This window comes from Symphodus melops (genome assembly GCF_947650265.1).
Source record: "Symphodus melops genome assembly, chromosome: 13".
Classification (NCBI taxonomy): Eukaryota; Metazoa; Chordata; class Actinopteri; order Labriformes; family Labridae; genus Symphodus; species Symphodus melops.
The window spans coordinates 16,360,203-16,388,016 of NC_136703.1; the positions used below are offsets into that span (position 1 = coordinate 16,360,203).

The 27,814-nt window shown below is 39.7% G+C and overlaps 4 protein-coding genes across 5 annotated transcripts; 1 reads left to right on the forward strand and 3 right to left on the reverse strand.

The window, feature by feature from the left end:
- Nucleotides 1-228: 228 nt before the first annotated feature.
- LOC306834590 (NLR family CARD domain-containing protein 3-like) lies at nt 229-12,149 on the reverse strand. The gene is made up of 14 exons (XM_079360612.1): nt 12,126-12,149; nt 10,912-10,994; nt 9,848-9,967; nt 9,389-9,526; nt 8,601-8,738; nt 7,872-8,107; nt 5,946-7,734; nt 4,765-4,941; nt 4,468-4,644; nt 3,727-3,900; nt 2,443-2,616; nt 1,674-1,847; nt 959-1,132; nt 229-755 (listed from the first exon to the last, which is right to left on the reverse strand). Exons 3-14 carry the CDS (start codon nt 9,964-9,966, stop codon nt 737-739), a joined length of 3,489 nt encoding a protein of 1,162 aa, XP_079216738.1. The 5' UTR covers nt 9,967; nt 10,912-10,994; nt 12,126-12,149; the 3' UTR covers nt 229-736.
- Nucleotides 12,150-12,568: 419 nt separating this feature from the next.
- On the forward strand, nt 12,569-14,136 carry mrps25 (mitochondrial ribosomal protein S25). Its single transcript, XM_079359634.1, has 4 exons — nt 12,569-12,835; nt 13,126-13,232; nt 13,320-13,407; nt 13,838-14,136. The coding sequence occupies exons 1-4, from the start codon at nt 12,702-12,704 to the stop codon at nt 14,025-14,027; spliced, it is 519 nt and encodes a 172-aa protein (XP_079215760.1). The 5' UTR covers nt 12,569-12,701; the 3' UTR covers nt 14,028-14,136.
- Nucleotides 14,137-14,376: 240 nt separating this feature from the next.
- rbsn (rabenosyn, RAB effector) lies at nt 14,377-21,380 on the reverse strand. 2 transcript variants are annotated; one of them, XM_079359632.1, is made up of 12 exons: nt 21,178-21,380; nt 20,091-20,394; nt 19,630-19,764; nt 19,383-19,483; nt 19,255-19,300; nt 19,002-19,163; nt 18,594-18,871; nt 18,434-18,504; nt 18,239-18,325; nt 18,046-18,148; nt 17,752-17,856; nt 14,377-17,658 (listed from the first exon to the last, which is right to left on the reverse strand). In XM_079359632.1, exons 2-12 carry the CDS (start codon nt 20,251-20,253, stop codon nt 16,552-16,554), a joined length of 2,358 nt encoding a protein of 785 aa, XP_079215758.1. In that variant the 5' UTR covers nt 20,254-20,394; nt 21,178-21,380; the 3' UTR covers nt 14,377-16,551. The 2 variants fall into 2 exon arrangements, with proteins under 2 accessions (XP_079215758.1, XP_079215759.1); XM_079359633.1 differs by lacking the exon at nt 20,091-20,394.
- Nucleotides 21,381-24,363: 2,983 nt separating this feature from the next.
- Nucleotides 24,364-26,774, reverse strand: trh (thyrotropin-releasing hormone). The gene is made up of 3 exons (XM_079360322.1): nt 26,633-26,774; nt 26,051-26,258; nt 24,364-25,597 (listed from the first exon to the last, which is right to left on the reverse strand). Exons 2-3 carry the CDS (start codon nt 26,238-26,240, stop codon nt 24,978-24,980), a joined length of 810 nt encoding a protein of 269 aa, XP_079216448.1. The 5' UTR covers nt 26,241-26,258; nt 26,633-26,774; the 3' UTR covers nt 24,364-24,977.
- Between the last annotated feature and the right edge of the window lie 1,040 nt (nt 26,775-27,814).

The window sequence follows — 27,814 nt, forward strand, 5'->3', positions numbered from 1 at the left end:
TAGATCACTGGGTCATTTGCCAGTGTTGTCAGGAAACTAACAGTAAGTAAACAACACAGGCTGAACAGTTTTTTTTTCTTTCTTTTGGTGTGTTGGTTAGCCTTTATGGCATTGGCAACAGTTTTTTTTTACCCAGTCTGCATAAGCATTGGTGCCATTTATGTACATACTTGAGTTCCTCTCTGCACCCACAGAGAGAAAGAGAAGACATTTCAGATTCTAAAACAGTGGATACCAGTAAACTTTAATGTCCAGTTGTACAATTTGTGTGAATTCCTAACTATATAACATAACTTGGTTTATTTCTTTGAGAGTGGTTGTGTTGTGTTCGGGATACACTCGACTGTTTTAACTTGGCAGGAGATTTTTGATCAATAAACATAACTTACACAAGTAAAGGACAAGATCAGCAAAGAGATAAAAGGTCAAACTTTGTCTGCATGGGAAGTTAAGTGTGACACAAAAGTTTTTAGTTTTGCGGTGTTAGCACCCAGGTTCAGGTTCAGTCAAATTCATCCTTTAAGCATTTAAAATCCAATTTTATGATACTTAATGAGGTAAAATAAGTGTTTAAACAAGGTGCTTATAAAAATGTTTTATTATTCTAATTCACCTCGCACATAAACGCCATCATAAGACTTGTTTTGTGTGGCAGATAGTGGTGGAGCAGTGAAGTGGTTATCCTTGCAGCCTCCGCCACAACAGCACACGGCCCATGACGTGGTATACCCGCAGTTTACTGTATTTCTTCCACTCTGTAGGGAAAATGAAAGCAAACTTCTTTACCTGCTGCATTTGTGCAATCTATAAATCTATATTCTTTCTGCAGATGTTCACCAGGCAAGACAATCATTTATATATTTGGGAGTTTAAAAGACAATGCGGAATCTTTGATTTTTTTTTATTATTAAAAATTATTACTACTGAAGCTATGTACTGATTGAAACACAGTGCTCACCTGAGAGTCTCCAGTCGGCAATGTGGACTCTTTAGGACCTCAGACAACAGGTTCACATCTGATTCTTGCAGGTTGTTTTTACTCAGATCCAGGTCCTGCAGATGGGACGGGTTGGCCTTCAGAGCTGCTGCCAGGAAATCACAACCTTCACCCGTGATCTTACAGCGTCTCAACCTGCAGAGATGAGAGGATTACCATTAGGTACTTTCAAATTTTTGTTACCTTCAGTATGACAACTATCATTAAAGCACATCAGTCAATGTATTGCGTAAAATCTGAAGTAATTAATGTCAATGTAGGGCAAAGAAGATGTTAGCTTGTCTTCATTTAGCAAAGTAGCTCAGTTGCAATTCATCATGGCAAAAAAATGTGAAGCATTGAGATGTATAGGCATGATGCCCTGAAAGCAGGAAACATTTCTTTATTTTAAATGTTTTTGGCCTTAGAGAGATAAAGTGGATCGGGACAGAAATCAGGGAGAGAGAGAGGGGATTGACATGCGGGAAAGAGGCCACAGGCTGGAGTTGAACCCCGGCACCTGTGTGAGGACTGTAGGCTTCATACGTGGGGGCGTGTGTGCTGCCACTGTGCTACTGGCGCCTCCATAGCAAGAAATATTTCTAACTGTAAAATCCACCATTATAGAATACTCTACTTACTCTCCCGAACATCCTTTGAAAAAACGTTTACTTAAGAGGAAAAGGGGATTTCTTACTTCAGGGTCTCCAGTCTACAACATGTCCTCTCCAATCCAGCAGACAGCTGCTTTATCCCAGAATCCTGTAGGTCGTTATCACACAGGTCCAGCTCTCTTAGACTGGATGAGTTGGACATTAAAGCTGAGGCCAAAGAAGCACAGCAGTTTTCTGACAACCAGCAGCCCCTCAATCTGAATAAAATGATAAAGCATGTCAAAAGAAACAATGTTATTCCTGGATCACAATGATGCTTTCAAACATCCAGGCTTCCATGTTTGAAAAAAAAATACATCAGTGTGGTGAAGGGTTAAATGCATGCTCCTTTACCCCAGGTTCTCCACAACAGAACAGTTCAATTATCTGCTTTACCTGAAATAATGGTCATGTGTCAAGTGTAGCACACATTTTCTGTTTGCTGTTTTGATCTTGACATGAAATGAAAAGTGTGCTCTGGACATCCCTAAATGGCATGAGTTATAGATTGCTCCCATTTTTCACTTTAGTGCAGAGTGTCGACTTTTTTTTTTAAACGTTTTAAATTTAAATAATGATGATGATAATAATGAGAAGAAGAACACGTAGAGGAAGAAGTGTCTGGAAAGGTCCTTTTGTAATGCTGTTTATCCCTTTTTCATCTTACCTTTTTCAAGTTGTATCTCTAAAAACCCTTTAACATTTCAAATTTAATATCTAATTATGGAATTGTGCCAAAGACACACAACAACTTTCAGCTTCCCTGTTTTGTGTGATTGAAAAAAAAAAATGAAAAAAAGATGAATGACTGACCTCAGAGCCTCCAGTCCACAATGTTGACCCTGCAGTCCAACACACAGCAGCTTCACTCCTGAGTCCTGCAAATCATTATTACTCATTTCCAACTCTCTCAAGCAGGAGGGGTTGGACTTGAGAGCCGAGGACAGGGCAGTACAGCAGTCCTCCGTAAGGCCACATTTATCAATCCTGTAATGGAAGCATTAATATTAAATAGAGACTTGTTGCTTTTTCAGTGGGTTTGGATGAGGTACTTTTGAATAGGAAGTGTATTCCCCACAGGAGGTGTGGGTCAGCAGTGGGTCTCTTAAATGAGAAACCAGCTGGAGTGCTAAGCTAACACATTACTGCAGATTTGAATTTGAAAATCTTTAACGTCCCCGAAGGGCAATTCGGTTTGCAGCAGGAGTCCAACACACATTAAGAAAAAAAAACCCTCACAATAAAAGCATACAGCCGACAGTTCAACAGAATAAGATCAATACTCTAATGCAATTGTCATCACGAATTCATGAAGCTTCCATAAGATCTCATGTCTTATTCAAAAATCTGATGGCAGTTGGGATAAAAGATGGGGCCATTTGAACCATGTAATTTAGTTACATTGAAGAAAGAGCAACCTTAAACTCATGTTGATTAAAGTGTATGCTATATTTAGAAAATGTTCAGCATTTAACTTTTCCATCAACAAGCCTTTTTTGTGTGCAACTTAAGCGCGCCACATAAAAGAGAGGCAATAAAACATGTACTGTACCTCCTATACCTAATCTTTTTTTTAAAAAAAGCGAACTTTCCTTAAGCTATACCTTTACATCTAAAATGGAGAATTAAAAAAAACCTGCCACATCCTTCTTTGGGACAATATTTTCCTGTCATCATAAAAGGAAGGAACTACATTGTCAGCATATTGGTGGTAAATTGGGATCAATCACCATTGTCATCGCTACATATGAACATTTCCTTAAAATTCTGAAGCACATGACCAGTGCTAAAACACTTCTTTCTGGTGTCTCCAAGTAGGAGATGATAGGTTAAAACACCAAGGAAAACGGTGGTGTAATAGTAAAAAAGTATCAATCAATCTTTTAATGTATATTTAAATAGCCTCAAATCATAACAACACTTATCTGAGGACACTTTGAAAAGAGCAGGCTGAGAATATCTCCAGAAGTCTGCTGAGCTGATCTTAGGGTTTAAGTAAAGTTGAACTGTTTTACTTCATTCACTAAAAGTACAATAAAAATTGTTATGAAACTGCTGGAAAAAGGTTCAGGTTGCCATTAGGAGGAAAACACTCACCTCAGAAGTTTCATCTTACATTGAGGAGACTCCAGTGCAGCAGACATCCGAATGACTCCTTGATCCTTAACTTTGTTTTTACTCAGATCGATCTCTTTCATATATGAGGGGTTGGACTTTATAGCTGAGACCAAATGCCCACAGCTGATTTCTGACAGCCTGCAGCAACTTAATCTAAACAAAGAAGCAAAAAAGTGTACAACATATTTGAAGTATTTTTAATTTATTTAGACCACAAAAAAATCTAAATGTTTAAGTTTCTTCAGTCTCCTGTCTTGTTGTGGTCATTAAGTCACCAGTGACTAAAGCGAAATCCTGAAATCCTACAACAAGCCTTTGATAAACTGCAATCGAAACACATCTTTTGATTTATTTTATGGAGGCAAAGAAGACTCAATTAATACATTTGCCCAGAAGTAAGTAGTTAGGCATTTTCTTTGATTAAGATTGTACTATTCAATATCTATACTAACTCTCATAAAAAAGATATCTTTACAGGTGCAGGGCTTAATTTCTCTGCAGTGATGCTGATTACCGCTCTTCTTGTTTATTCTGGATTAAAGAGATGTTTGCTCTAGAAAAATCGCTAGATTGGCTTAGATCAGTAAACCAAATTAGAGCACAGTGCCAAATTGGCAGAAAGACCCCAACAGCACACCTCAACATACTATCCTCAGAGTGAAACAAATACTGACAGATCAGTCTCCTGAAGGTGCTAAAGTTGATGAAGTGTGGTCTTACCTCAGAGTTTCCAGTCGACAGTTTGGACTCTCCAGTCCAGTGGAAAGCATCTTAACCCCTGAATCCTTCAGGTAGTTGTTGTTACTTAAGTCCAGCTCTCTCAGACAAGAAGAGGTAGACTTCAGTGCTGATGCCAAAGGCTCACAACAACTTTCGGACAAACTGCAACTCTTCAAGCTGCAAAAATTCCAATAAAGAAAAAGTCACTTCTTTGTCATTATCTGTAGATCAACATTGCATGCCCTTATACAAAGACAATAATGTGTGACTCAAAGTGTTCTGTGACGATCATCTGACCTTAAAATCTCCAGTCTACAGTTTGGACTTTTTAGTCCGACACACAGCATCTTCACTCCTGAATCTAGCAGGTAATCATTTTCACTCAGGTCCAGCTCCCGCAGGTGGGAGGGATTGGACATCAGAGCTGAGGACAAAACTTCACAATGCCACTCGGAGAGTCCAGAACAAGAGAGCCTGCAAATACAATGAGTTTACTGTTAGTATGCTAACTGTTCCAGCAAAGGCACTGAGCATCACTAAATTTCAATTTGGTTCGAATATATTACTACTAGTAACTGTAATACTACCAGTTGTTATAAAATAATTATAAATGCTTACTGCCAAAGCTATCCAGAGGTACAGACAGAATGTAATGTACTACTGAGTTGAAAAACCTTCAATATTCATTATTAAGAGATAATGTGCCACCTAGTGTTCAGATTTGTTACATTGTGTTTTAAATGGTGCATATTTGGACTTGCAACTCAAATACTTTTTTTTGCATGCAAAAAGTAGACCATGTATTTTCTTTCAATGTATATCTTAAAGGTCACATATTGTGCAAAATACACTTTCCCATGTGTTTCTAACACGACACTCCCTAGCCTGAAATCAAACCCTGAAATTATGAGGAAAAGTCCATCCTCTCAGTCTTTTGCCTGTTTCACTTTTCAGAAAATGTGTGCTTAAACAGGCTGCTCTGATATTTTCCCTTCATGACATCACAAAGGTCAGTAACCCCTCCCCCAGCTAGGTGTTTGTTCTGCCTCTTAGTCTGCCTTCTCTTCTGTAAACATTTGGGCATGGTGTAAGAAAACCAAAGCCCCTCCAGAGGTGGGCGAGCATGGTCAGACACAGCTCACTTGGATTTAAAGCTACCGACACAGAAACAGCCTGTTCTGAGAAGGCCTGAAATAGAGGGATTTATAGGCATGCTAAAATACAGGATCAGAGAGGATTTTTAGAGAAAAACTTCACAGTCATGTTTTGGGGACCTCTGAGACTTATTTGAACATGTCAAAACCTTTAACTTATTTCCACAGTTAGCAAAGTCTTTGATAGAAAAAATATCAAAATTCTTCTCAGTCTTTTAAGATCACATTTATATTCCATGAGAAAAGTTTAATATAACTTTTGCACATATGGCAATAAGCAAGCATCAAAATAACTAAACTACTGATATGTGTATCCCGACTTACTGAGCATGTCTGCAGTTTCTCACAGCTGGGAGCAATCTCCGTCTTCCATCGCCAGATGAATTATATTTCTTCAGGTCCAAAACATCAAGAACCTCTTCTGACATCTGCAGCATGTAGGCAAGAGCAGAGCAATGGGTCTTGGTAAGTTTTTTCTCCGATCTGTTCTCGGACTGCAGGTACTCTTGAATCTCCTGATGCACGGAGTGATCGTTCATCTCCATCAAACAGTGGAAGATGTTGATGCATCTGTCAGGAGAAGTATCATAAGCATTCATCCTCTTCAGGTTGCTTATCGCATTCTGGATGCTCTCTGGACTGCTTGCCGTCCAGCCTACCACACTCTCAAGGAGACGATGATTGGACTCCAATAGCAGGCCATGAAGGAAGCGAACAAAGAGATCCAGATGGCCATTTCCACTGTTCAGAGATTTGTTCACAACTCTGCTGAGAAAGGTATCCACACCGAGGTCATTGCTATTTTTGTCCCAGTCTTCTCCCAAGAAAGTCACCAGAACTTCCACATCCTTGTTGAGATAACAGTTAATCATATAGACAGCTGCAAGATACTCCTGAATACTTAAATGAACAAAACAGTAAATCATTTTCTGAAAGAGTACACACTCTCGTTTAAATATCTCTGTGCAGAGTCCGGAGAAAACCAAGGCGTCTCCGACATCGAGACCACATCGATCCAAGTCTTCCTGGTAGAACATGATGTTCCCTTTTTCCAGATTTTCAAAGGCTAGTCTGCCCAACTTCAGGAGGATTTCCTTGTCAGTCTGCTCCTGTTTGATGAATTCATGCTTGGTTTTATACTTCTGTGTTTTCCTCTTGGTCTGCACCAGCAGAAAGTGTGTGTACATCTCAGTAAGAGTCTTTGGCAGCTCTTTTTGGTCGACAGTCAACATGTGCTGCAGGACTGTGGCAGTGATCCAACAGAAAACAGGGATGTGACACATAATATAGAGGCTCCTGGACGCCTTGATGTGTGAGACCACTCTGCTGGACATAGACTCATCAGTGAATCTCTTCCTGAAGTACTCCTCTTTCTGAGTGTCTGTAAATCCTCTTACTTCTGTCATCCTATCAATATACGAAGGGGGGATCTGATTGGCGGCTGCTGGTCTGGAAGTTATCCACAAGAGGGCTGAGGGAAGCAGATTGCCCTTGATGAGATTTGTTAACAGCAAGTTGACCGATGATTTCTGGTTGACATCTGACACAACCTCTTCGTTCTGGAAATCCAACAAAAGTCTGCTCTCGTCCAAGCCGTCAAAGATGAACAAAACTTTACAGAGAGCGAGCTCCTGCGCTGTGACCAAGTGTAGTGTCGGATGAAAATCGTGAAGCATTCTCAGGAGACTGTACTGCTCCTCTTTGATCAAGTTCAGTTCCCTGAAAGAAAGCAGAATCACAAGGCTGACATCTTGATTTTCCAGGCCCTCTGCCCAATCAAGAGTGAACTTCTTCACTGAGAAGGTTTTTCCAATGCCAGCAATGCCATTTGTCAGGACTACTCTGACAAATCCCTTTTGGCCGGGTAAGACCTTGAAGATGTCATGGCACTTGATTGGAGTTTCACATAGATTCTCATTTTTGGATATTGTCTCAAGTTGCCACACTTCGTGTTGGATATTAACTCCATCAGATTGTCCTTCAGTGATGTAAAGCTCAGTGTAGATACTGTTCAGTTGGATACAAGTTCCTCTTTCAGCAGTCCCTTCGATTGCAAATTCACATCTTCTTCTGAGACATATCCTGTGAGAGTCTAAAATCTCCTGCAGACTGCCTGAAAGATAAGCAAAAAAAGAAAAGAATATATAAGTAAACCAGATGTTGTTAAATCCACAAGCTGATGATGTGAAATTGCATGAAAAATGTGAGCGAGACAGAGCGACAGACAAGCTTCAATAAAATAAAAGATACCTTCTTCAATGCTTTTTTGAATGACTGTCTGTGGTCTAGGACTGTAATTGCATCTTTTTCCACATTGAGCACAAGGTGGATCTCCTGTTGAACTGCAGTCTCCCCAGTGTAAAGCTATACACTGTTTGCAGATGCAGTGTCCACAGCTGGTATATTGGGACGGCCTCAGGACTTCATTGCACAAAGCACAGCAGGGCAGCCTGTTCTCGATGGTAGCATAAGTCCTTTTCCTCTTTCTGTGATGATAAAGACAAGTATTTTTAGATTCCCTACATTATATCCCAGAGGGCAACATTTGTTTGTGATTTTTGGTCTTATGTGTACTGGTGATCAGTATAAACACTTTATCCTGATTGGATCAGTTCTTAAAATATCCACTTACAGATCCATTACGGAGAATCCGACAGTCACTAAAAAACATTTAAGATCCACTGAGCAATTAGTTTTGCCTAAGGAGATTTAAAAAAAAAAGGATGGAGCCCAATACCTGAAAAAAGAAGTCACTGTTTCTTTAATGTTTGTTAATATCCATAATAAAAATGTTCATCTCTTTTCTGTTGACAAAGTAAAGGTCCTTTAGGTAGAAGATATTTTACAATGTCTTCCCTGACAGAGTTTTCCTTCAATTTGCATATAACAATCCAAAAAGGCCATTTAGAGATTAGACAGGGAACACAAAATGGCACATGATATATTCCACAGGGCAGAAAGCTAAAGTAGAACTCTTACTTTGTGTCAAACAGTCCAGGTTCTTTATTGAAGGCGAGAGGAACGTCTTTGGAGTGGTCACTCTTTAGAGACAGACAGGTGGAAACTGAAGAGCCTGCTCTGTCCTCTCCGTGTGTCCTTCCAGACCATGTCTTTGGTCTAAGATTCAAATTAGTAAAACACAATGAAAACGGTTAACTACTGAGTCCATGTAGAAGAGAAATCTGACTCAGACAAGAACACTGCCAGGGGGATTCCCGCTGCTCACTCATTCCAGATAGTCATGACTCACAGTTGTTCACAGTTAAACTGGATTTCTATTATGTGTAAAATCTTGCACATTGTTCCTTTAACTTTCACAGAAACCCGCAGGGCCTGTTTAGGTGTATATCGACAGAGCTACACTGTTATGTGTAGGGGTCGACCAATATGATTTTTTAAGGGCCTTTAACTACCATAGGAGCGATAGGGCCATTACGTATTATTACGGATTATTAAGTACTTTATGAGACCAGTAACCAATATTTGGAACAGATGTGCATTTACAGTAAAAAATAATATCTTTCTGTCAAAATGTGGAATTTGAAGTTGTAGTTGATCACAGAGTTTTTAAAGAGCCATCAACCACTGATTTAGAAATGTTGTACAGACCGTAAGGCCTTCCTAACAAGTACTGTATAAGTGATGGTTTATCAGTTGGTAATTACTCTATATTGTAATCCTTTTCAAAATATTTTTCCTCTATCACTACAGGATTCAGAGAAAGATGACAAACAAGAAGTCAATGCGACCTTAACTAGAACTCTTACTTTGTGTCAAACAGTCCAGGTTCATTGTTGAAGGCGAGAGGGACGTCTTTGGACTGGTCACTCTTTAGAGACAGACAGGTGGAAACTGAAGAGCCTGCTCTGTCCTCCTCATGCTGCTCACCAAAGCTCCTCTTTGGTCTTAAAAATCAGTATAACACACATAGAACAATTTACTACAGAATCCATGTACTGTAAATGTGAAAGTAAACGTAAACATACAGTTCATACCCTTGAAAGTTTTGTCAATTGCAGTTACATCCAGTTAACAAGGAAATTGAGCCTTTCCTTTCATATTAAATCTATATATAGTCTACATATATATTATGTCAGCCATGTGAATATGGTCAACGTTATCTATATGGTCAATATCAGGTATAACATCAAGACCCCATCGCCTCTCACGCAGCTGGTTTCTTGATGTATTCCAAAAGGCTGAGAGAAGAAGAAAACCACCCTTACTTTGAGTTGGGTTGTTGAGGTTTATTTCTGAAGGTGAGAGGAACGTCTTTGGAGTGGTAACTGTTCAGAGACAGACAGGTGGATACTGGAGACTCAGGTCTCTGGACCGTCTCGTCCATCCTACAAACATTCATCTTTGGTTAAGAGGGACACAATAGGAAGAGCAAAGCAGCCAACACAACTAAAAAAGTAACCTGATAATACAGTCGTTGTTGTTATAGTGATCTTATTGAACGAGAGGAATTCACCGAGTGCTGATATTGAGTAGCCTATGTAACTATGTGCACCCTGTGCCACTCCGTCTCAATAAAGGAAATATTATTATATATTCAGTAAAATGCCTCACCACAGCAGATGGTCTGTGTGTCTTGATTTATCAAGCTGGAATACAAACAGAATACTTGTGACTAGATGGTCAGCTTTTACATTACGCCAAGACACAGAAAAATAAAATACAGGGTTTTTTTGGGGGGGTTGATTTGGGTTCATTGTCAAGTTCCAGACAAGTTCAAGAAATAGGCCCTAGTTGTGTTGGTGGAGCAAAATAAAAGATTACACATTCAAATGAATAATGATTTGCAGTCGCTCGTTATTTTTCACTAACATGTGCTTCTGGTAGAGTTGTTGTAACCATATAAAACAAGATGCCATTTGAGGCGAGGTAACGTGTCTATGACCGAAACATTTTATCAGGAAATCAGTTCCTCTCCTGGGATATTGCTCAACAGAAGTAGGCCTATATCCCAGGCTATACTGTAAACTGTCTCTAAAGACCAGACACTTTATTACACAGTCATATACGCCACTCTTTGAAGCCTATAATGACGTTTGAATAATTTGTTTTTTAACAATAGGCCTATAGGCTAAATGTACTTATTTATGCTGTGTTTCACATTACACATTTCCGTTTACAATCATCACATTACATCTCAGTTAATTTAACCTTAGCCCTTACATGTGGTTAATAGGTCCAATAGTATATGATGTGGTTTTATAATACAACAGTCTTCCATTCACATGTGAAGCAGCTTCTTTACACTTCGGCCTGGTTTACAGTCACATACCTGTCATAGGAGAACGGTTTGATATCCTTACTGCGTAGTCAACCGTGGTGTCTTGTGTTCCTGTTCCCCAGTTATGTTCACAACTTTTTCAGAGAGAAAAGGGGGGACAAAACATTGCCCACGTTATTTAAAAATATCGTACAGTTTGTCCTTATTTCTTCCACCCTATCTTTACGGTAAGCAGAGCAGGTCTCGGTTGGAGGCGCGCACACACACTCTTGGTGACTTCTAAATAATACCGTAATGATGAGAATATTCCATCTTGACGATGTGAAGACACTCCTTATAGTTAGTTTCTGTTCGCTGTTTTTACTTCCTGGATATTTGTTTCCCTGATTGGACGAGTCTATCCATTTAGGTTATTTTAAATAAAATAAAAACGGGTAAAGCTGTAGTTCAATATATCCCTCTTACAGTCGTCTAATGTGGCCAAACGACAACGCAAATGCACAGGAATCCGTGTACACTGTCGGCTACAGTAATGTTGCATCTTTTTTTTCTTGCTGTCATACTCACATTTTCCATCAGGCAAGGCAAGGCAAGTTTATTTATATAGCACTGTTCAGACACAAGGCAATTCACAGTGCTTTACAGACATAAAAACATAAAAACATTCAAACAGAGCTTAAGGAAAGAATGCAAAATAAAAGACGGGGATGAAAGTGAAAATACTCGATAAAGGAACAACTGTTAAACAACTATTAAAAAATGAAGAATGTGTTGCAGTAAGGCAGACAGTATATTTCTAATTGAAAGCCTGAGTGAATAATAATGTTTTAAGGCCTGATATAAAGGAGTTGAGTGTACCGGCAGTCCTCAGGTGTTCAGGGAGTTTGTTCCACAGGTGAGGAGCGTAGTGACTAAACGCTGCTTCACCTTGTTTGCTTCTGACTCTGGGAACACTGAGTCAGAGTTCCTGAGGACCTGAGCGGTCTGGATGTTTTATATTGTACAAGTAGATCTGACATGTACTTAGGGCCAAGACAATTTAATGCTTCATAGACCAGTAGTAAGATTTTAAAGTCGATCCTCTGACACACAGGCAGCCAGTGCAGTGATTGAAGCACAGGTGTAATGTGCTCTACCCTCTTAGTGTTGGTGAGGACTCTGGGTGTTTTCCTAGAGCCAGCCTACTTCTGAGACAACAATTCCCCAGTCTCAATCTGGTTAAAATAGCTGAATCTGTTGTATTGCTGGTGAAGGGAAGTTCCCACTTGACAACCTCAGTGACGTCCTGGCTCTTGCTGCCCATCAGGCTTCAGGCCAAGCCATGTACAGGGGAAAGAAGTCATTCTCGCGGTTGAAAGCTAATGTACTTATAAATCAACCTTTGAAACCTTTATATTAAAGTGAAACAGTTACATAGGCTAGTGTTGCTTTAACTATTAAAACTGTAACTATTAAAGCAACAGGCGATGGGTCCTTCTCTGCTGCTGCTGCTCCAAGATTGTGGAGCGTCCTCCATGACCCCTTGAAGGCCCCACAGACTACATCTTGTTTTTTTAAAGGTTAATTTCTCTCTTGTATGTTTTATACTTTTTTTCCCACAATTCCTTTATTCTTTTAAACTCTGCAGCACTTTCCCTACACATAAAATGTATTATTATAATTTATTATTAAAGCCGTAGGGTGGCGGTAGCGCTCCTGAAGCGACGCTGATTGCCAGAAACTCCAACGCAGAAGAAGAAGAAGAAGTTACGTCATCTAAAGGCGTCTCAGAGAGCTTGTACTGTTCGGGGCTACAGCTGCCTAATGTTTTTAATATTTTCTTAATCTAAAAACATCTAAAAATGCCTATGAAAGGGAGGTTCCCGATCAGGAGGACTCTGGATTATCTCCAGAAGGGTGACATAATCTTTAAAAACAGAGTAAAGATCATGACTGTGAACTACAACACACATGGAGAGCTGAGCGAAGGAGCAAGGTCAGAGCAAACAGCAGCTCATATATGATTTATAGTGTGAAAATACTGTGAAATACTCCTCATACTTTATCATAAAATCGAGTGGCTTTAAAAAAACACAAAAACAGGCTTGCAAGGTCCTTACTGTGTCGTATGAGTGCTTGTCTGCTCATAATAAAACCTGTGAAGACTATCATGTTTAGACTTTGAATGGTTATACTTCATGTCTTACAGGTCTTACTGTAAGTCAAACCATCAGTTTTTTTTAATGCTGTTTAGTGTGTTATCTTTACTCTCTCCTTCTTTTGCAGGAAGTTTGTGTTCTTCAATATTCCTCAGATTCAGTACAGAAACCCCTGGGTCCAAATAATGATGTTCAAAAATATGACACCAGCTCCCTTCTTAAAGTTCTACCTGGGTGTGTAGCCTTGCACTGTTTTTTTGAAATGGTATTAATGTAGCTATTATTGTGTTGTTCCTGAGCTGATCTCCTGTTCTTGTTCAGATGATGGGGAGCAAGTTCTGATGGATGTGGAGGGAAAGGACCACAAAAATATCTCTGAGCATGTGAAGAAGATTCTGGGCAAATCCGAGTAAGTTATTTCTGTAATCAGTTAAATTGATGTAGCTGATATGACTACAGGTGTTTGTTGTTACTGTTAGAAAAAAGATATGTTCATTATGTGTTGTAAACTTGATATTACTGTTGCTTGGCGGTATATGGTATTTGCAGTAAACAATGTTTAGAGTATTAGTAATTTGGACTTCATTATTTATTTAGTTCACAAGATCAAATTACAGACGAATGCTGTAAAACATCCAGTTTAAGATAAATGCCAGAAAATGTCTGACAGTAAAAAAAAAAAAAAAAGGAATCCCGTATTAACAATTAAGGTGCAACTTAATGAAATATTTTACCCGAGTACTTTTGAAAATGTCTTTCTGTTAAAGGATCCATTCTGCAGGGAACATAATATCCATAACTGTATTTAAATTGTCTAATTCTATTTTTTCTATTTGCAGAGAAGTGTTAAAAGGAGAAGCTCAAGCAAAGATGCAGGCCTCCAACCCAGCCAACTTTGGGCCAAAAAAGTACTGTCTGAGGGAGTGTATCTGTGAGGTGGAGGGCCAAGTGCCGTGTCCCGGCACCACACCGCTGCCCAAAGAAATGACGGGCAAATATCGGGCAAAAATGGCAGCATCGCAAGAATGAGAAGCTGAGGAGGAGGTGTGACTATTGTACACAAACTGGACATTCAAGTGTTTTCATGTTGTATTTGATTTTGTACCATTACATAAAGGGAATATCCCATTGCATATTTCCTTTGCATACATTTTGCCTCAATAGACTGAACTGAACTTTGTTAGTATCTGTAAGACCTTCCAGTCCACTTTACGCAGCGCGAACTTACAAACACTGGACTTGTTCCAGCAGCCAGAACATGATCTAGGTTTGGATAACTTGACCTGATATGACATACTGTAGCTCCTCAATAATCATACTGCAACATTTCTATGCAAGATCACGTTGAGTTGAGATCTACAAAAAAGAAACGCCAAACTTTTTACAGAGACAATTTTTATTGGCGCAGAGATGACATGAACAAAAAGATTTTTAGTTTTGCAATGATTTAACCTGCATTAGCGTTACTAGCTCAAATCAACTGCTAACACACATCAAGAAGCTTCTCAAGTAAATCCAAGATATCACAAAACATGTACAGCGTCAAATTTGCTCAACATTTAATGTGGATGTTTAAAATAATCACTGTGAGATCGATAGACTTCACAAAGCACATTTTGACTAATTTGTGTCCGGATTTAGCAGCACTATTAGTGATAATACTTGCTGGCATTTATGTATGTAGTGTTAATTTATAACCTTTAACCCCTATAACTTGACAATGTTGCTTTGACCTAAATATCTTGATCTTTACAAAGATGGAAAATCATCTGGACGCAGGATTTTACTTGAAGTTGCTAACTATGTGTCTCAGAAAATAGTATTGTGTATCCATGGCGACAGGTGGGTGACTGAACTTCAACATACTTCTGAAACACACAGATCCTGTAAGACAACGTGGAACAAGCGCTATCAGCTTTTACCAAAATATAAAAGAAAACAAAAAAAGCAGGAGGAAACACTGGGCCGTTTGTTCAATATAAAGACCGGCATGAAACAGCACTTCAACTACAGATACATGAATCATGCAACACAAGTGCTCTACAGGGTCAGTAGTTCTGCTGTAAACATTTGGAGGCTGCACAGTAGGGCATGGATGATAACGCTTTGTTTACTTGGCTAACTGCAGTATAGAAAAGTGGAAGTGCAACCATGCCAACATTACATAGACAAAATGCACAGACAAGATTATTCAGCAGAATCAATAGAGAACTAAACCATGCAGATGGTCGAAAAGGTTAAGTTCATTAGCTTTTTTTTTTTTACCAAGACAAAATAAACTGCCTTAAGGACAGATACTTATCCAAATGCTGTCATGAAAATAAGGTCGCTGATATACTTGGTAATAAACTGTAGGATTAAAACATTTCCCTGGTGATAAATTCATGTCAGTGTTAAGGAAAGATGCATCACAGGAGCAACAAGAATGGCTTGATTCTGTGTAACGTGCCTTTAATTTCGCTTCTATGTCGCTTTACGTCCACATGTGCTCTGCAACAAGCAGCACGAGTCATGTGACTAAGTTCATCATTTAAGCCTGCGGTTACTTTTAAATCAATTTATTGAAACGAGATCGTCCAAACACGAGTTTACTTTTAGTTTCTTATTAAATGATCAGATGTTTGTAGTGTCTGAGTGGTTAAGGCTCAGCTGGGATCAGTAATGTGTGGTTTTGTTCTTTGGCTCAATGAACAGCAAAAACGTCTAGTGTCACAAATTGTGAGTACATCATTATGACTTCATTAGATTTAGAATTTAAAAAAGGAAATCACATGGATTTTCATTAATTTAAAGAGCCTGATCCGGAAGTACTGCAACATATTTGTACAACGTATTGGCTCTTTAGAAAGTTGTGCTTAACCTAAAGAATGGCCTTATACAATGTCATAGAGTCACTGACATCATGTCCGTGCTGCATTTTATAAAGTGCATGTGTTGGGCACTTATAACTTCCTTTCATTATTTAAAAAAAAAAAATCATCTAGGAATAATTTGCTATGGAAACACGGAGTTCGGAATGTGCAACAATTGCTTCTTGGCTTCATTTTGTGTTACATTCCTTTTTTCTTTCACAGCTTGTGCCAGAGATCCAAAGCACAAGTTGTGACTTCCAACAGGCCAGAGCCAAACTCAACTCAAACAAACATCTGACTGTCCCATAAAGTAAACATAAGTGGCATTGTTCATGGTTGTAGATTCAAAAGGGTTAATATGTTTGGCAACCTGCCGGCCTGGTTTCATAGATTTTCACTTGCAGTGCTTTTGAATTGTGCATGCTGGGTTAGGTACCAGCCCTCTGCAGTTCTGAACAGAATAAGTGGTTTAGGAAGATTTTTTTTTATTTATTTTTTTTATACAGAAATGTATTAAAAGAGTCCTCTCAGGCTGCCAGGCTCCAAAACATGTTTCATGTAGGGAACAAACCTTTTCTTTTGTAGTGCAGCACACCTCATCCACACAAGGATCAGTGGGCTCATTACACATGAAAAGTGAGTTAGCCTTGCTAGACTTAGTAAGTAGCTGGGTATTTAAGGGGGGCTCTGGAGGAAAGGTGTCAGTGCTTTTTTCTCTTCTGTTCCTGTAGAGTGTGCTGTAGCTCTCTCAGGTTCTCTGACAAGAGCTCAACCTCGTCCAGACGACCGCTGAGCTTTGCGTCGAAAATGTAGGCTCTAATGTTGTCAATCTGCTGCAGCAGCAGCTCCTCCTCTATCATGTCCACATCGGGCAAAACCTCTTCGTCATCCTCCTTGTCGAATGGGTTGGTTGAGACTTCTGGGGAGTCTGCAGAGGCCTCCAGGAAAGGGTTTCCTGTATCCGTGTCCTCCTCCTCTTCGAAGGGGTTGCCTGGTCCGACATTACCCGGGTTTTCCTCTTCTACATCTTCATCTTCGTCAAATGGGTTGTATTCTTTCTTCCCGTTAGTTTCATCTTTGTGGCCCCTATTGGTATCCTCAAAGAAAGGGTTGGGCGGATCCTCCTCAATGGGAGTACAGTCCTCCTCATCGAAAGGGTTAAGGGATGCGCTGTTCTGTTCTTCACCACCAGGGGGGGTTACATGCCCTCCCAAGCTCCTCAACCTGGGAGGCGACTCCTCCTGGCTCGTGAGTGCAGGGAATGCTCTCAGGGAGGATGGACTCCTCTCAGCTTTAGGAGTGAGCTCCTCTGCTGCAGTGTCATCTTCTCCTTGGAAGCCGCCTGCTGGACTGATATCCAGAGACCTCTCCCAGGTGGACGGCTGGCTGGAGCCCACTGCTGGCCCCCAGTGCTCCCTCTCCTCTTTTTCTCGGGCTTCCAGACGATGGAACTCCCCCTGCTGCAAGCTCTCCTCCTCAGCGAGTTTCTGAGAAAGCGTGATGGCAAGGCTGGTCTGCTGCTGGTCGTACTCATCCTGCAGCTGACGCAAGTTCTCCTCCAACATTGCTACCTCGTCTGCTCTCTGGGCTTCCTGTGCCTGGCGAAGGAATGACTGGATGTTCTCGATCTGCTGCAGGAGGGGGTCCTCCAGCTCAGTGCGTGCATGGCCAGAGTCTGCAGAGGGCAGCCAGCCACCAGCTTTTGTCATGCGTGGAGCTCTAGAGGCCTGAGGAAGTTCTCCATTTGTGTTGGGAAACGGACGGTGTCGCTCAGACTCCTGCCTCTTTTTCTGAGACTCCTTGGACGCCTGTTTAGCAGAAAAAACACCACAAGTGTAAAATTTAGAAGCCGGTTACATTTATGAAAGATCAAAATAAAACTAATGGTTTTAAAATCTCACCAGTCTTTCCTGTTGGAGTCTCTTCTCTTGTTCTTGTTTCCTCATTTCTTTCAGCTCTTCATATTTGTCCTTTGTGGGTAAAGACATCAGACCTAAAAGCTTCTCCTGAAACAGATAAAACACAAGCAATGAGGGAAGGACATATTAGTAGTTTTAAACTAAGTTGCAGAAACAAATGCATCAAAAAGTTTGTGTAATTAAGAAGTGGCTGAAATGCAGATGTGTACTATTTATTCTCTCCATGTATCACGTACGTCTTTGGCCATGCTGAGAATTCTCTGAACTTGGTCTCACCTGGACGAATAGTGTCGCCGTATAGCGGATCATCTTCTGCAGCTGGAGGGCCTTCGGATGCGGTGGCGGATCATCTTTTGCGTGTAGTGTTAAAATCTTCTTACTGAGAAGAAAACAAACTCCATTTAACTTTAAAAACATCGCAGAAGACTTCTGCTCAATTTGGCAGCACTTGTTCAAAACTGGCATCTACCTCAGGGCATCAATGAGTTCGTAGTATTTCTGTACTTCCATTCTCATTCCACCGGCCGTGTCGAGATTGTACGTGGTTTCACCAGCACTGTGAGAGCGTGCATTCGAGAGGGTAAGTGTCAGTGCGTAAAACCAAAGTTACAGAAAGTATACCACACCAATACTTCAACTTGAATACTTTATTTTTTTCTCCTACTTGAGGGACTCTGCCATTCTGATGTACTCTGGAGCCTTTTCATCCACTTTCTCCATGCACATCCTCAGCCTCTGACAGAAAGGGAACACAAGGTCATCTGCATTTCTAGTCAGCAGTGATACTTTTTTACTTCAATAATAAGACTGTTTGATGTACCAACCTCATAAAGTTTGACTATATCTGGTACGTGGTCCTTCTCTTCCAGCTTCTGCTGTCTCTTCAGCAGTGTGTCCATACAGTGATGACAGCAGCGAATTTTCTCGTCATCCTTTTCCTCCAGCATGGAGGTGACACTGCTCAGACTGCTGATGCTGCCTCTCCTGGAGCCCATCCCCCCACCGCCGCCGCCGCCGCCGCCGCCCACTGCTGGGGGAGACTGGTAGTGACCCGGGCTTCCGGTTACACACAAGGCATCTCTTGTTCCACTGATCAGCTTTTCTGGAGAGAGAAAAAAGGCATCATTTTACAGAACTGATAGCGGACCTGACTTAAGCTAAATACATGACAGTTTCCTAAAGATGGAAAGGTTGTTTTTTGTTTGTTTGTTTTTGTATGTGTGCATACGTACGAGCCAAAGGTAAGGGGACAAACTCCATGCACCTCCTACACATGATGGACCCACAGAGACGACAGTGGTGTCGCCGGTTCCGGATGTTGAATTTGTTTCCGCAGTCAGGACAGAACGGGACATCTGAGTCATTCACCCACGACACCACCGACTTCTCAATGGCTAGAAAGTTAGATCATTTGTTATCAACAGTTTATACTTTCAAATACATCTTATTAATATCAAATAAGGTCAATCAGACTTATGGACAAACCTCTGATTCTGGCTGCGTCCGAGTTGATCCTATCAAACGATGTCAACTGAAAAACAAGTTGGGACAGTTAAGATCATTTTAAGCGGGATTCCAAATGAAAAACAACTTCTTTTTTTTTTCAAGCATACCTTTTCCAGTCTGATGATTAGCTTGTTGACTTCAATAACATAGTGATCTATCCTGGCTGCCCGGTGCTTCTTAAACAAATCCACATGACTTCTGGTTGCCCCTACAAAAGTGAGAGTGATGTGTTGGTGAACCGTGGTGAAGTTATGTAATTGTATTTGTAGAATATTAGAAAGCATACCAGCAAATAAAAAAAAAAAAAAAAAAAAAAAGGGGAAGATTTACATCCACGCATTGTCTTAGTCTCACCTAATTCTTGAGGCTCCCACATGTACGGGTCCACTCCACCATAGTAGAAGGACTCATAACTGCCTGTATCGGGTCTGTCGTCACCATCCCTTTTCAAAAGCTTGTCCTTTGCTTTCTTTGCCTTCTGAACCAAACCTGTGAAAAGAGAAAATAACGCCACAGTTTTATCCTTGTGCAGAACAACGACATCAGAGAGCTAACCTTCTGGCAGGCCTGTCTCCCTTCAACCAACATCCTCACTCTCTTTATTTCAACATCTTCCATGCATATCTTCTGACCCTCCTTCCAAACTGCAGCAGAAAAGCTGCCACACCAGCATGACGTAACTGTTTCCCACCCCAACACTGACATCTTATTGAAAATGTCCACCTTAAACTGCCCTCGCAGTCAAACTGAATCTTAACTAAACCAAACAGTCAAGAGCAATTATTGTTGAAAAAGTAAACAGAAGAAGAGCTGACTTTTGATCTGCCCCCTCACATGGCGGTCATCCCCCGAGTGCTCTTCTTCGTAGTGGTCTTGGAGTTGGTAGAATGACTGAAGATCCTTCAGACACAGTGGGCAAAGGAAGCCCTCCTTCACTTCGCCAGTGCCCTCAAAGGGGGACGGATAACTTGAGGCCATGACAGTGGTTGACTGTGTTTTTGTTTAAAAAAAGATAAGAGGCTGAAGATTCCTGCTGTGGTGCACAATTCACGGGTTGTGCAACCCATCCCATATCAGTGCCATCATGCCGGGGAGAGCGAGAGAGAGAGTCCTTGGACACTGCAGAGCAGAGTGAACCAGATTTAGCTCAGTTATACTTCACACAATGTATACATGCACTACCAGATACCTCAAGATTACAGTGTGAACCAACACATGTTTAAAAACGTTTTTGGCTTAGTAAATCATTCATGCACTCCAATACAGAGCAAGTCACAATAATAAACAGCACTAATACCTGGTTGACGCATTTGTTGAATATATTATCTTCTAGTGTGTATTAACAAACCTTTTCTACACCTTATAGCACTCAAGACTAAGTAGGCTCAAAATTTGAACCCAATCAAGTAAGAGCTGAAAGTCCTTTTATAAAGGGTAGCTAACAAGCTAACTTACAAGCAGACACTTTCAAAAATGCCAATGATTGAAATTATTAAAAATGAAACACAGTTTAGGAATCGTATGAATGCAAAAAAAAGAAAGAAAGAAAGAAAGAAAGAAAGAAAAGAAAATAGACCAAACCAAGACTTTAGAGGCTCCATTTCATCACCAGAGCAAGTCAGCTCAGATAATACAAACCGAGCCCCTCATTAAGAGACATGCAAACCAAGTTAGGACTCACTTTCTGACTCCAAGCGAGTATTGTTTAACATGAATTATTACTTGAGCATTATTTATCCAAAGGAAAGAGTTATCTTGTTTATCATTGAGCTAACGATAGCCGCCGTTTTATTGAACGAATGCTAACAGCAGGTCTCGCCTCTTTAGCTATCATTTCTCCAAATTCATGTTTCAAAACATTGGTTATAAACCACTTCAAACTGCACAATAACACATTCTTACCTAATCATCAACGTGTGGTGTCGATTAAAGCAACACATGAATTAAAAAAAAAACATTGTGGGTTACAGAAGGACTTCTTCTTTGACAGCTCGACAACAGCACCAGCTGCAGAAGCAGCAGCCCAACCTGGTCATGTGATTAGCATCATCCAGTCGGTACGAGGCGGGATGAGGGACAAACTTCACGGAACACACAACCTGATGCACGACATGTCATACGGTATTGTTATTTGTTCTTTTTCTTTGCTGTTTCAATATCCTGAAAGGGCATTTCCATTTTAGTGTCATAAATAAACGTGTAATAATGTCCCTTTTGAAAGATATACAACCAGCCCAGACGCTTTTAAACAAAATTAAAAAAATGTGTGACCTATCGATTCTCTTAAATACTCTTCTACAAATGAAGGTCTATAAAATATATATGCCAATTACACATACAGTGTTTACTCCCATTTAGCTCTTTTGAAGTCCTGTTATCTTCTGTTCTTAGTCTTTTTAAGAGTAGCCAACTGACATAACAATAACCTGTTTGTTGAGCTCTATTAATAAAAAAAACAATAATATGAAACTATTTCTGTCATTTGCAGTGATACCTAAATATACTGCATACACGCAAATGTAATATTTAATTTGTGGCATATGCCACTCATAGACGGAAACAAAATGAGAAATAAATATAACAGCAATCTATTTGTGCAGAGAACACTATGACCTGGTTTAAGCTTGATTTCATTTTTTTAAAGTCATATGTTACTTAAGTGGAATATGATTGTTATTAGCCATTTTGGTCGACTTAAGTGCCATGGCATATGCCACATAAGAGTGGCATATGCCACACCACACGATTGGTGCAATCCTTCTCGGGGTCACTAACGAATGCTCGGATCTCTCTTCCGACTTTTCTCTGTAACTTTCTATTTTCTCTAGTGTTCTCTTTGCCGTAAATGCTGGCACCAGGAACAGTTGGCCATGCTGGTTAGGCTGTGTTGGCCCTGTGGTAGGGTATGGGTTTATTTATCGATGTGTGAGTGTGGTGGGCAGTAAAGGGAGGTTCAATCCCAATGATGTCTTAGCTCTTGATGTCCATCAGCCTATAGGGTTGAGTTGTGGGTTGATGTAGTAGAGTATAGGTAATATTGTCAATACCTTTGTAGATGGAACTTCCATCTACAAAGCCTTGGTCAGTTGAAGATGGCATTGCTATTTTGGTTCTGGTGGCAACTAAGAGCTATAGGGTTAGTTATGTGACTTAATTGCGTGTTGGATGTCTTCACTAAGCCCTTATCATTTCATTAGTGCACAAGTACATTAGGTTTATTTTAGAGTGTGCAAATAAGGAAACTTCTCAGGGAACTTGCTTTTGCTGATTTGACACTTGGTTTATGGCGCAAGTACTTTTTTGAGAAATATGTTTAATATTTTTTTCACCAAAGTTGTTTACAGTCTGGTTAAAAAAGTGTGTTCTTTGAAAGTTAAGTTGTGCCCCCTAAACTAACATTACTCTTGTGAAAGGCAAAAAGGTCATAATGAATTCCATGCCACAATTGCTTGATAAGGAACTCTCCTTTGAATTAAACTGTTTCTACTGGAAACAAAAACGACCCTCTGACTGAATAGAGTAATTATGTCTTACAAAAAAAAGTAAAAAATAATAACAATAATAATAATAATAATAACTTTAATATTGTGTTTTAACCTGTACACCACATTGGTCAACTGAGATTGTTTTAAATGTGCTCAAATAAACTCTGACTTTGACTTTTTAATAAAACTCACTAAAGAAAAATGTCACCTACTTTTCACACTGAACCAGCCCTAACCATTAGTCATTAAACTAAATCTTGTTCCATATGTCCATTGAAGACCCGTGCAGACAATTTTTTTTAATCAAAAAGCAAGGCATTAACTTCCCGCAGTTCCTTGCAGCAGCCATGCTTTGGCCTATTTTTAATCATCAACTGATCAATTTCGCTATATATACAGACACTTTACTCCTTAATAACTTTGATGCTTTTGCCTGTTTACTATCTGTAACTCCCAAGTACAAATACTGCATGTTGAGCCTAGTACTAACATTATGTATATTCAATGTTGATAACCTGTTTGTTGACCCTAACGCAGTCTTCATTTTTATATTTCTTTTAATAAGTCTTTTGGTGCTTTTTATTCCTTTTTTCAGAGAAACATGACAGTGGAGAGCATCGGAAATTGTGGGAGACTGAGTAGAGACTGACATGCAGGAAAGGAGCCACAGGCCAGATTTCAACCAGAGCTGCCTGCTTCAAGGACTAAGGTGTTTGTGCTGAATTGTACATTGTGTCATAGCATAATTCTACTAAGTTTCAGGTTACAGTTTAATAGGTCAGGGCTGTATAGCAGACTACAATTAAGATGGCATGTGTAGTGTTGTCGGGCACTTAATGGCAACATGGTGCTTTGTCTGCATATACAACTCCCAGAATAACTGAAATAGCAGGTCATCATACTCAAAACTCTCATATGCTTGTCTCACAGGCAAAAATCATATGAATTGCATCAACTTGTGCAATGTCGTCAAATTCTTTCATTTGTTTTGTCATATCCTTTGGGTAAACATTTCTAGACCTCTAAAAACAAAGTCAAATGAAACAGTCTCAAAAGATATCACTATATTAATTACATTGTTAAAAATTCACATCCATAATAGACATTTATGTTTTTATTACTTTGTTTACATCTGAAGAAGATCAAATCTTAGAGACCATTAGATTATCTAAAGGATGTGTCTGTGTTTAGGTGAGTGCATTTAACAGATTTAGTTTTTTTGCAATAATATTTTTATTATCATTGTTGTTGTATTAACATAACAGACACTGTACATTTTAAAAAGAATGCAGTGTGTGTGTGTTTGTGTGTGTCTGAGAGAGAGTGTGTGCCTGTGTGTCTTCATCTCTAAGTCATATTTGAAGCATCCTTTGCATATTGATAAGGCATGTCTTGCTCTGATGGAATGAGCCCAATTAAACGGAGAGGAAGAAACCCAGCACACACTCTGCCCACTATTGAGTTGTGTTAATCATTTAAGAGCAGAAAACGACTGCTTAGTCTGAACGCTAATGAGTTGGGCTGTATAAACAGTTTAAGAGTGACATAATAGTAGTGACATAGGCAAACCATGATTTTTAACCAATGCTTTTTATTATTCATTAAAAACATTGGTGGTTGACTGTAAGGCAAAATTTAGCTTTTAATGTACAACATTAAAGTAAAATAAACTCAAACATTGCAATAATGAAAAATAAGTAATCAATGATACATTTCATTATATGTGATAATCATTGTGTTTTACATGAAAAATGAAACAAATCCATCTCTAATTCTTAACTGTTAACTTTAGCCAATTGGATCAGTTTTATGTACTGGCAAGCGAGTGTTGCCTCACAGAGGCGACATCGCAAAAGCAAGGAGACTAATGCTTTCATATGTGCACTTAATTTTATTATGAGTGGTTTGGCTAAAGAACATCAAGATGTAATAATAACTCCCTAATAAAGGTTAACACAGTGCAAGCGCTCTTCTGAGATCCTTATTTTCAACGATATAGTTAGGTGGACGTTTACGCAAAAGCTCTCCATAGAAACATACAGCAGATACACGTTTTATGGAAAAGGTACAGTGACAGTGTGCCAAAGCAAACCCGTTGCGCGAGAGGTTAAATGATGAAATTTATTTTTTCGTTTACAATAATTTATTATGGTGACATAATTTACACATTTATTCGTTTACATTACAGAAGTATCGCACACCAGACTTCAGTTTAACCTACTCTCCTTCAACTAAATCCTCCTCGGGTGCAAACCTTTTACCCGGGTGTTGTCTCTTCTCCTCGGCATGGCTCTTGTTAATGTTGTCTAAAAAGTCGAGCAGTAAACTGGTCTTGCTGCAGCTCGTAGGTTCCAATACATCACACGGACTGTTTGTGCCTATATCCGGGGTGGAGTTTTCCCAAAACCGTTTTCCAGGGTGCTGGCGCTTTTCTAACTCAGCAAGGTCTTCGTCTCCATCTGTATCAGCATCCCAGTCCCCTTCGCTGTCCTCATCCGCGGGTTGGCGCTTGCCTGGGTGCTGGCGTTTGCTGTGAAGCACCAGGTAGCGCTTACCCGGGTGCTGTCGTTTTGAAAGTTCACTCAGCAGCATCACGGGGTTTTCTGAATTGTGTCCTGTGGTGAAGCGCTTTCCGGGGTGCTGTCTTTTCTGGAGCTCTATCAATGAGTGCATTACTTCTTCGCGTTTCCCTGGGTGCTGTCTCCTTTGAACATCCAAGTACTGTTCATCGTCTTCTTCTCTCCTCCCCGGATGCTGCCGCTTCTCAAAGTCCTCTATGTACCTCTTGCCTGGATGCTGTCGTTTTGACACCCACACTGTCTGAGAGGAAGATCCCTCTGCAAAATAAATTAAATTGTTTATATAACTTTAAGAAATACTTGAGTAAGTTTCCATATACTGCAAATAAGTGTTTCCACAGCTTGATCTGCCGTGCGTAAATTACGCACAAAAAGAGTGAACATGTTGTGATTGCTTCGTAGCTAATTGGAGGATTTTTTTTCTTTTTTCCGAGAATAACGGAACATGCATTTCCTGAAAAGTATCCAAAAGAATATGTGAAGATGACACGTGCTTCAACATTTCCATCACAAATTAATCTTCCAGTTCGAAATATAAGACAAATATATCCAATAAATGATATCATATTATGGAAATAAAAATGTACTGACGGGGTTTAAAACTAAGTAATGAAATTATTGAAATTACGTCATTGTTTTTTTTTTTTTTTTAACAAATTATTCGTTCGTGGGTTTTTTGTGAAACTAATTAAAGGCACAGCGTTTACGCACCGTTTCTGCCATCTTCTTCCTGCATCTTATTGAGAATGGACCTCAACAGTAGACTCTCTGCTCTCTGTAGGATTATGTCGTCTATGGTCACTCGGTCTGTCTCGTCCTCAGCGGGGAGACCTTGTCCTACACACACAGTCAAGTTGTAGACAACTAGAGAAGCCAAGATGAGCAGGCAAGTCGACTTCATGGTAGATTAGTTGTTCGTCTGTTGGAGAAATAATCATCATCAATGGCACATTTCTGGCAGACTTTGTGCCTCTACAAATCTACTATATTACACAATTCTGATAACAATTAATTCAGGTGAATTGACAGCTTGATTTTAATCAAGTGCCTTTTCCTAAATCTTCGAGCTGTTCTTTGATCAGTTACCTAGAATACTCTTGAATTTATTTTCAGGGGGAAAAGGTGTAAACTGAAAGTAGTGCTGTCAGAAAACCTCAGTCAAATCTGGTTTACACATGCTACAGTTGACCCAAACATAGTCCCATAGAAAGCGAGGAAAAAAACACAAAGAGGAGAAAAACAGACAGACATTAAACAAGCATGACATTTGAAAGTTAAGTGCGCCATACCCACCTGAGAAGTATGCGTATCCTCCTCCCGCTCAGTCTCAGTCCTCTCAGCTCTGAATGCTCGCAGTCTCTCGCAGCGGTTGCTGACCCGTAAAAAGGCCAAGCCTAGAGGTATGAGCGGATAACTTTCGCTCTCAGCATTTATACTTCTGCTCACTGTCGTCACAACAACGCTGGAGTCATTTTTCAGGATCCCTCGTACCCAATGATGTCACAAAGTCGTGCGCAACTAGATGTTGTGAATGATCGCCCTACAGGGGCCGCTGCCCATTTTGTCATTTGAAAAACAAATAAACGTCTGAATAGCAGACAGCGCAGGAGATGCTAAACGATGACTGGATGAATTCACAGATGAAGTCTTTGGTTTTGTTTTAAGTCATTCATATCAAGTTTTCTCTTCAAATATGTCTTTAAGCAAATTTGGTGTGTCGTCTGTATACTTATTTATTAACTCAGTTTGTAGCCTATAGCATATTATAGTAAGCATATTTTTACATTAATAGGGTGGTAATGATTTTATTAAACGAACTAAATCATCAGGTCTCCAATTGGGCACCAGCCTGCAGAGCGGTGTATTCTTATCTTCTTATTTTCATCATGGCCATATGACCCAGAATCCCTGTAGTTCTCCTGAGCAAAACTAAAGCACTCTGGTCTTGATGAAACCCGACTCAGTAAAAGAAGGGTTGAATTTAACTTTGACTTTGAGGCACAACAAGTAAAAACGTTTGAAGTTCTGTGGCCATTTAAGTCATACCTACATCAATCTCTACATACTGTATGTAAATCTTTGAAATATGTGCATAATTACTTTCCATATCTTTTGACAACTTTTATCCTAAATCTTTTATGTTTGACTGTTGTGTATCTAATAGCAGGATGGTTTTCAGAATGAATATTCCAAGCAATTTACGACTTATACACTAAATATTGGTTATTGTTATCCAAGATAAATTCACATCTAGCTATTGTCATGAATCATTTCTTTGTCTGTTATGCTAAAGAAAAAACAACATTTTAGCTACTCATTTGGCAAAATTATTTATAAAGTGTCTCTCTCTATGCCAAAAAAAGTGAGAATATAAGTTTTGTCTATTTGACCTAAACTTAATCATTTCGATGAATGTAGGAATTTCAGATTTAGTAAATCTAAAGAAGCCACAATGGGCTCAGATGTACTTGGAGG

Excerpts from the sequence above, each read along its gene's own strand:
- LOC306834590 (XM_079360612.1), bottom strand. The coding sequence starts at position 9,966 with ATGGACGAGACGGTCCAGAGACCTGAGTCTCCAGTATCCACCTGTCTG. Across the intron at positions 8,108-8,600 it reads CCTGGACTGTTTGACACAAA|AAAGAGGAAAAGGACTTATG; the intron begins GTAAGAGTTCTA and ends TTATCATCACAG. Across the intron at positions 3,901-4,467 it reads TGTCGACTGGAAACTCTGAG|ATTAAGTTGCTGCAGGCTGT; the intron begins GTAAGACCACAC and ends TTCTTTGTTTAG.
- mrps25 (XM_079359634.1), top strand. The coding sequence starts at position 12,702 with ATGCCTATGAAAGGGAGGTTCCCGATCAGGAGGACTCTGGATTATCTC. Across the intron at positions 12,836-13,125 it reads GAGCTGAGCGAAGGAGCAAG|GAAGTTTGTGTTCTTCAATA; the intron begins GTCAGAGCAAAC and ends CTTCTTTTGCAG. Across the intron at positions 13,233-13,319 it reads CTTCTTAAAGTTCTACCTGG|ATGATGGGGAGCAAGTTCTG; the intron begins GTGTGTAGCCTT and ends GTTCTTGTTCAG.
- rbsn (XM_079359632.1), bottom strand. The coding sequence starts at position 20,253 with ATGGCCTCAAGTTATCCGTCCCCCTTTGAGGGCACTGGCGAAGTGAAG. Across the intron at positions 19,164-19,254 it reads GGACGCAGCCAGAATCAGAG|CCATTGAGAAGTCGGTGGTG; the intron begins GTTTGTCCATAA and ends CTAACTTTCTAG. Across the intron at positions 18,149-18,238 it reads GAACTCATTGATGCCCTGAG|TAAGAAGATTTTAACACTAC; the intron begins GTAGATGCCAGT and ends TTTTCTTCTCAG.
- trh (XM_079360322.1), bottom strand. The coding sequence starts at position 26,240 with ATGAAGTCGACTTGCCTGCTCATCTTGGCTTCTCTAGTTGTCTACAAC. Across the intron at positions 25,598-26,050 it reads GGAAGAAGATGGCAGAAACG|AGGGATCTTCCTCTCAGACA; the intron begins GTGCGTAAACGC and ends TTTATTTTGCAG.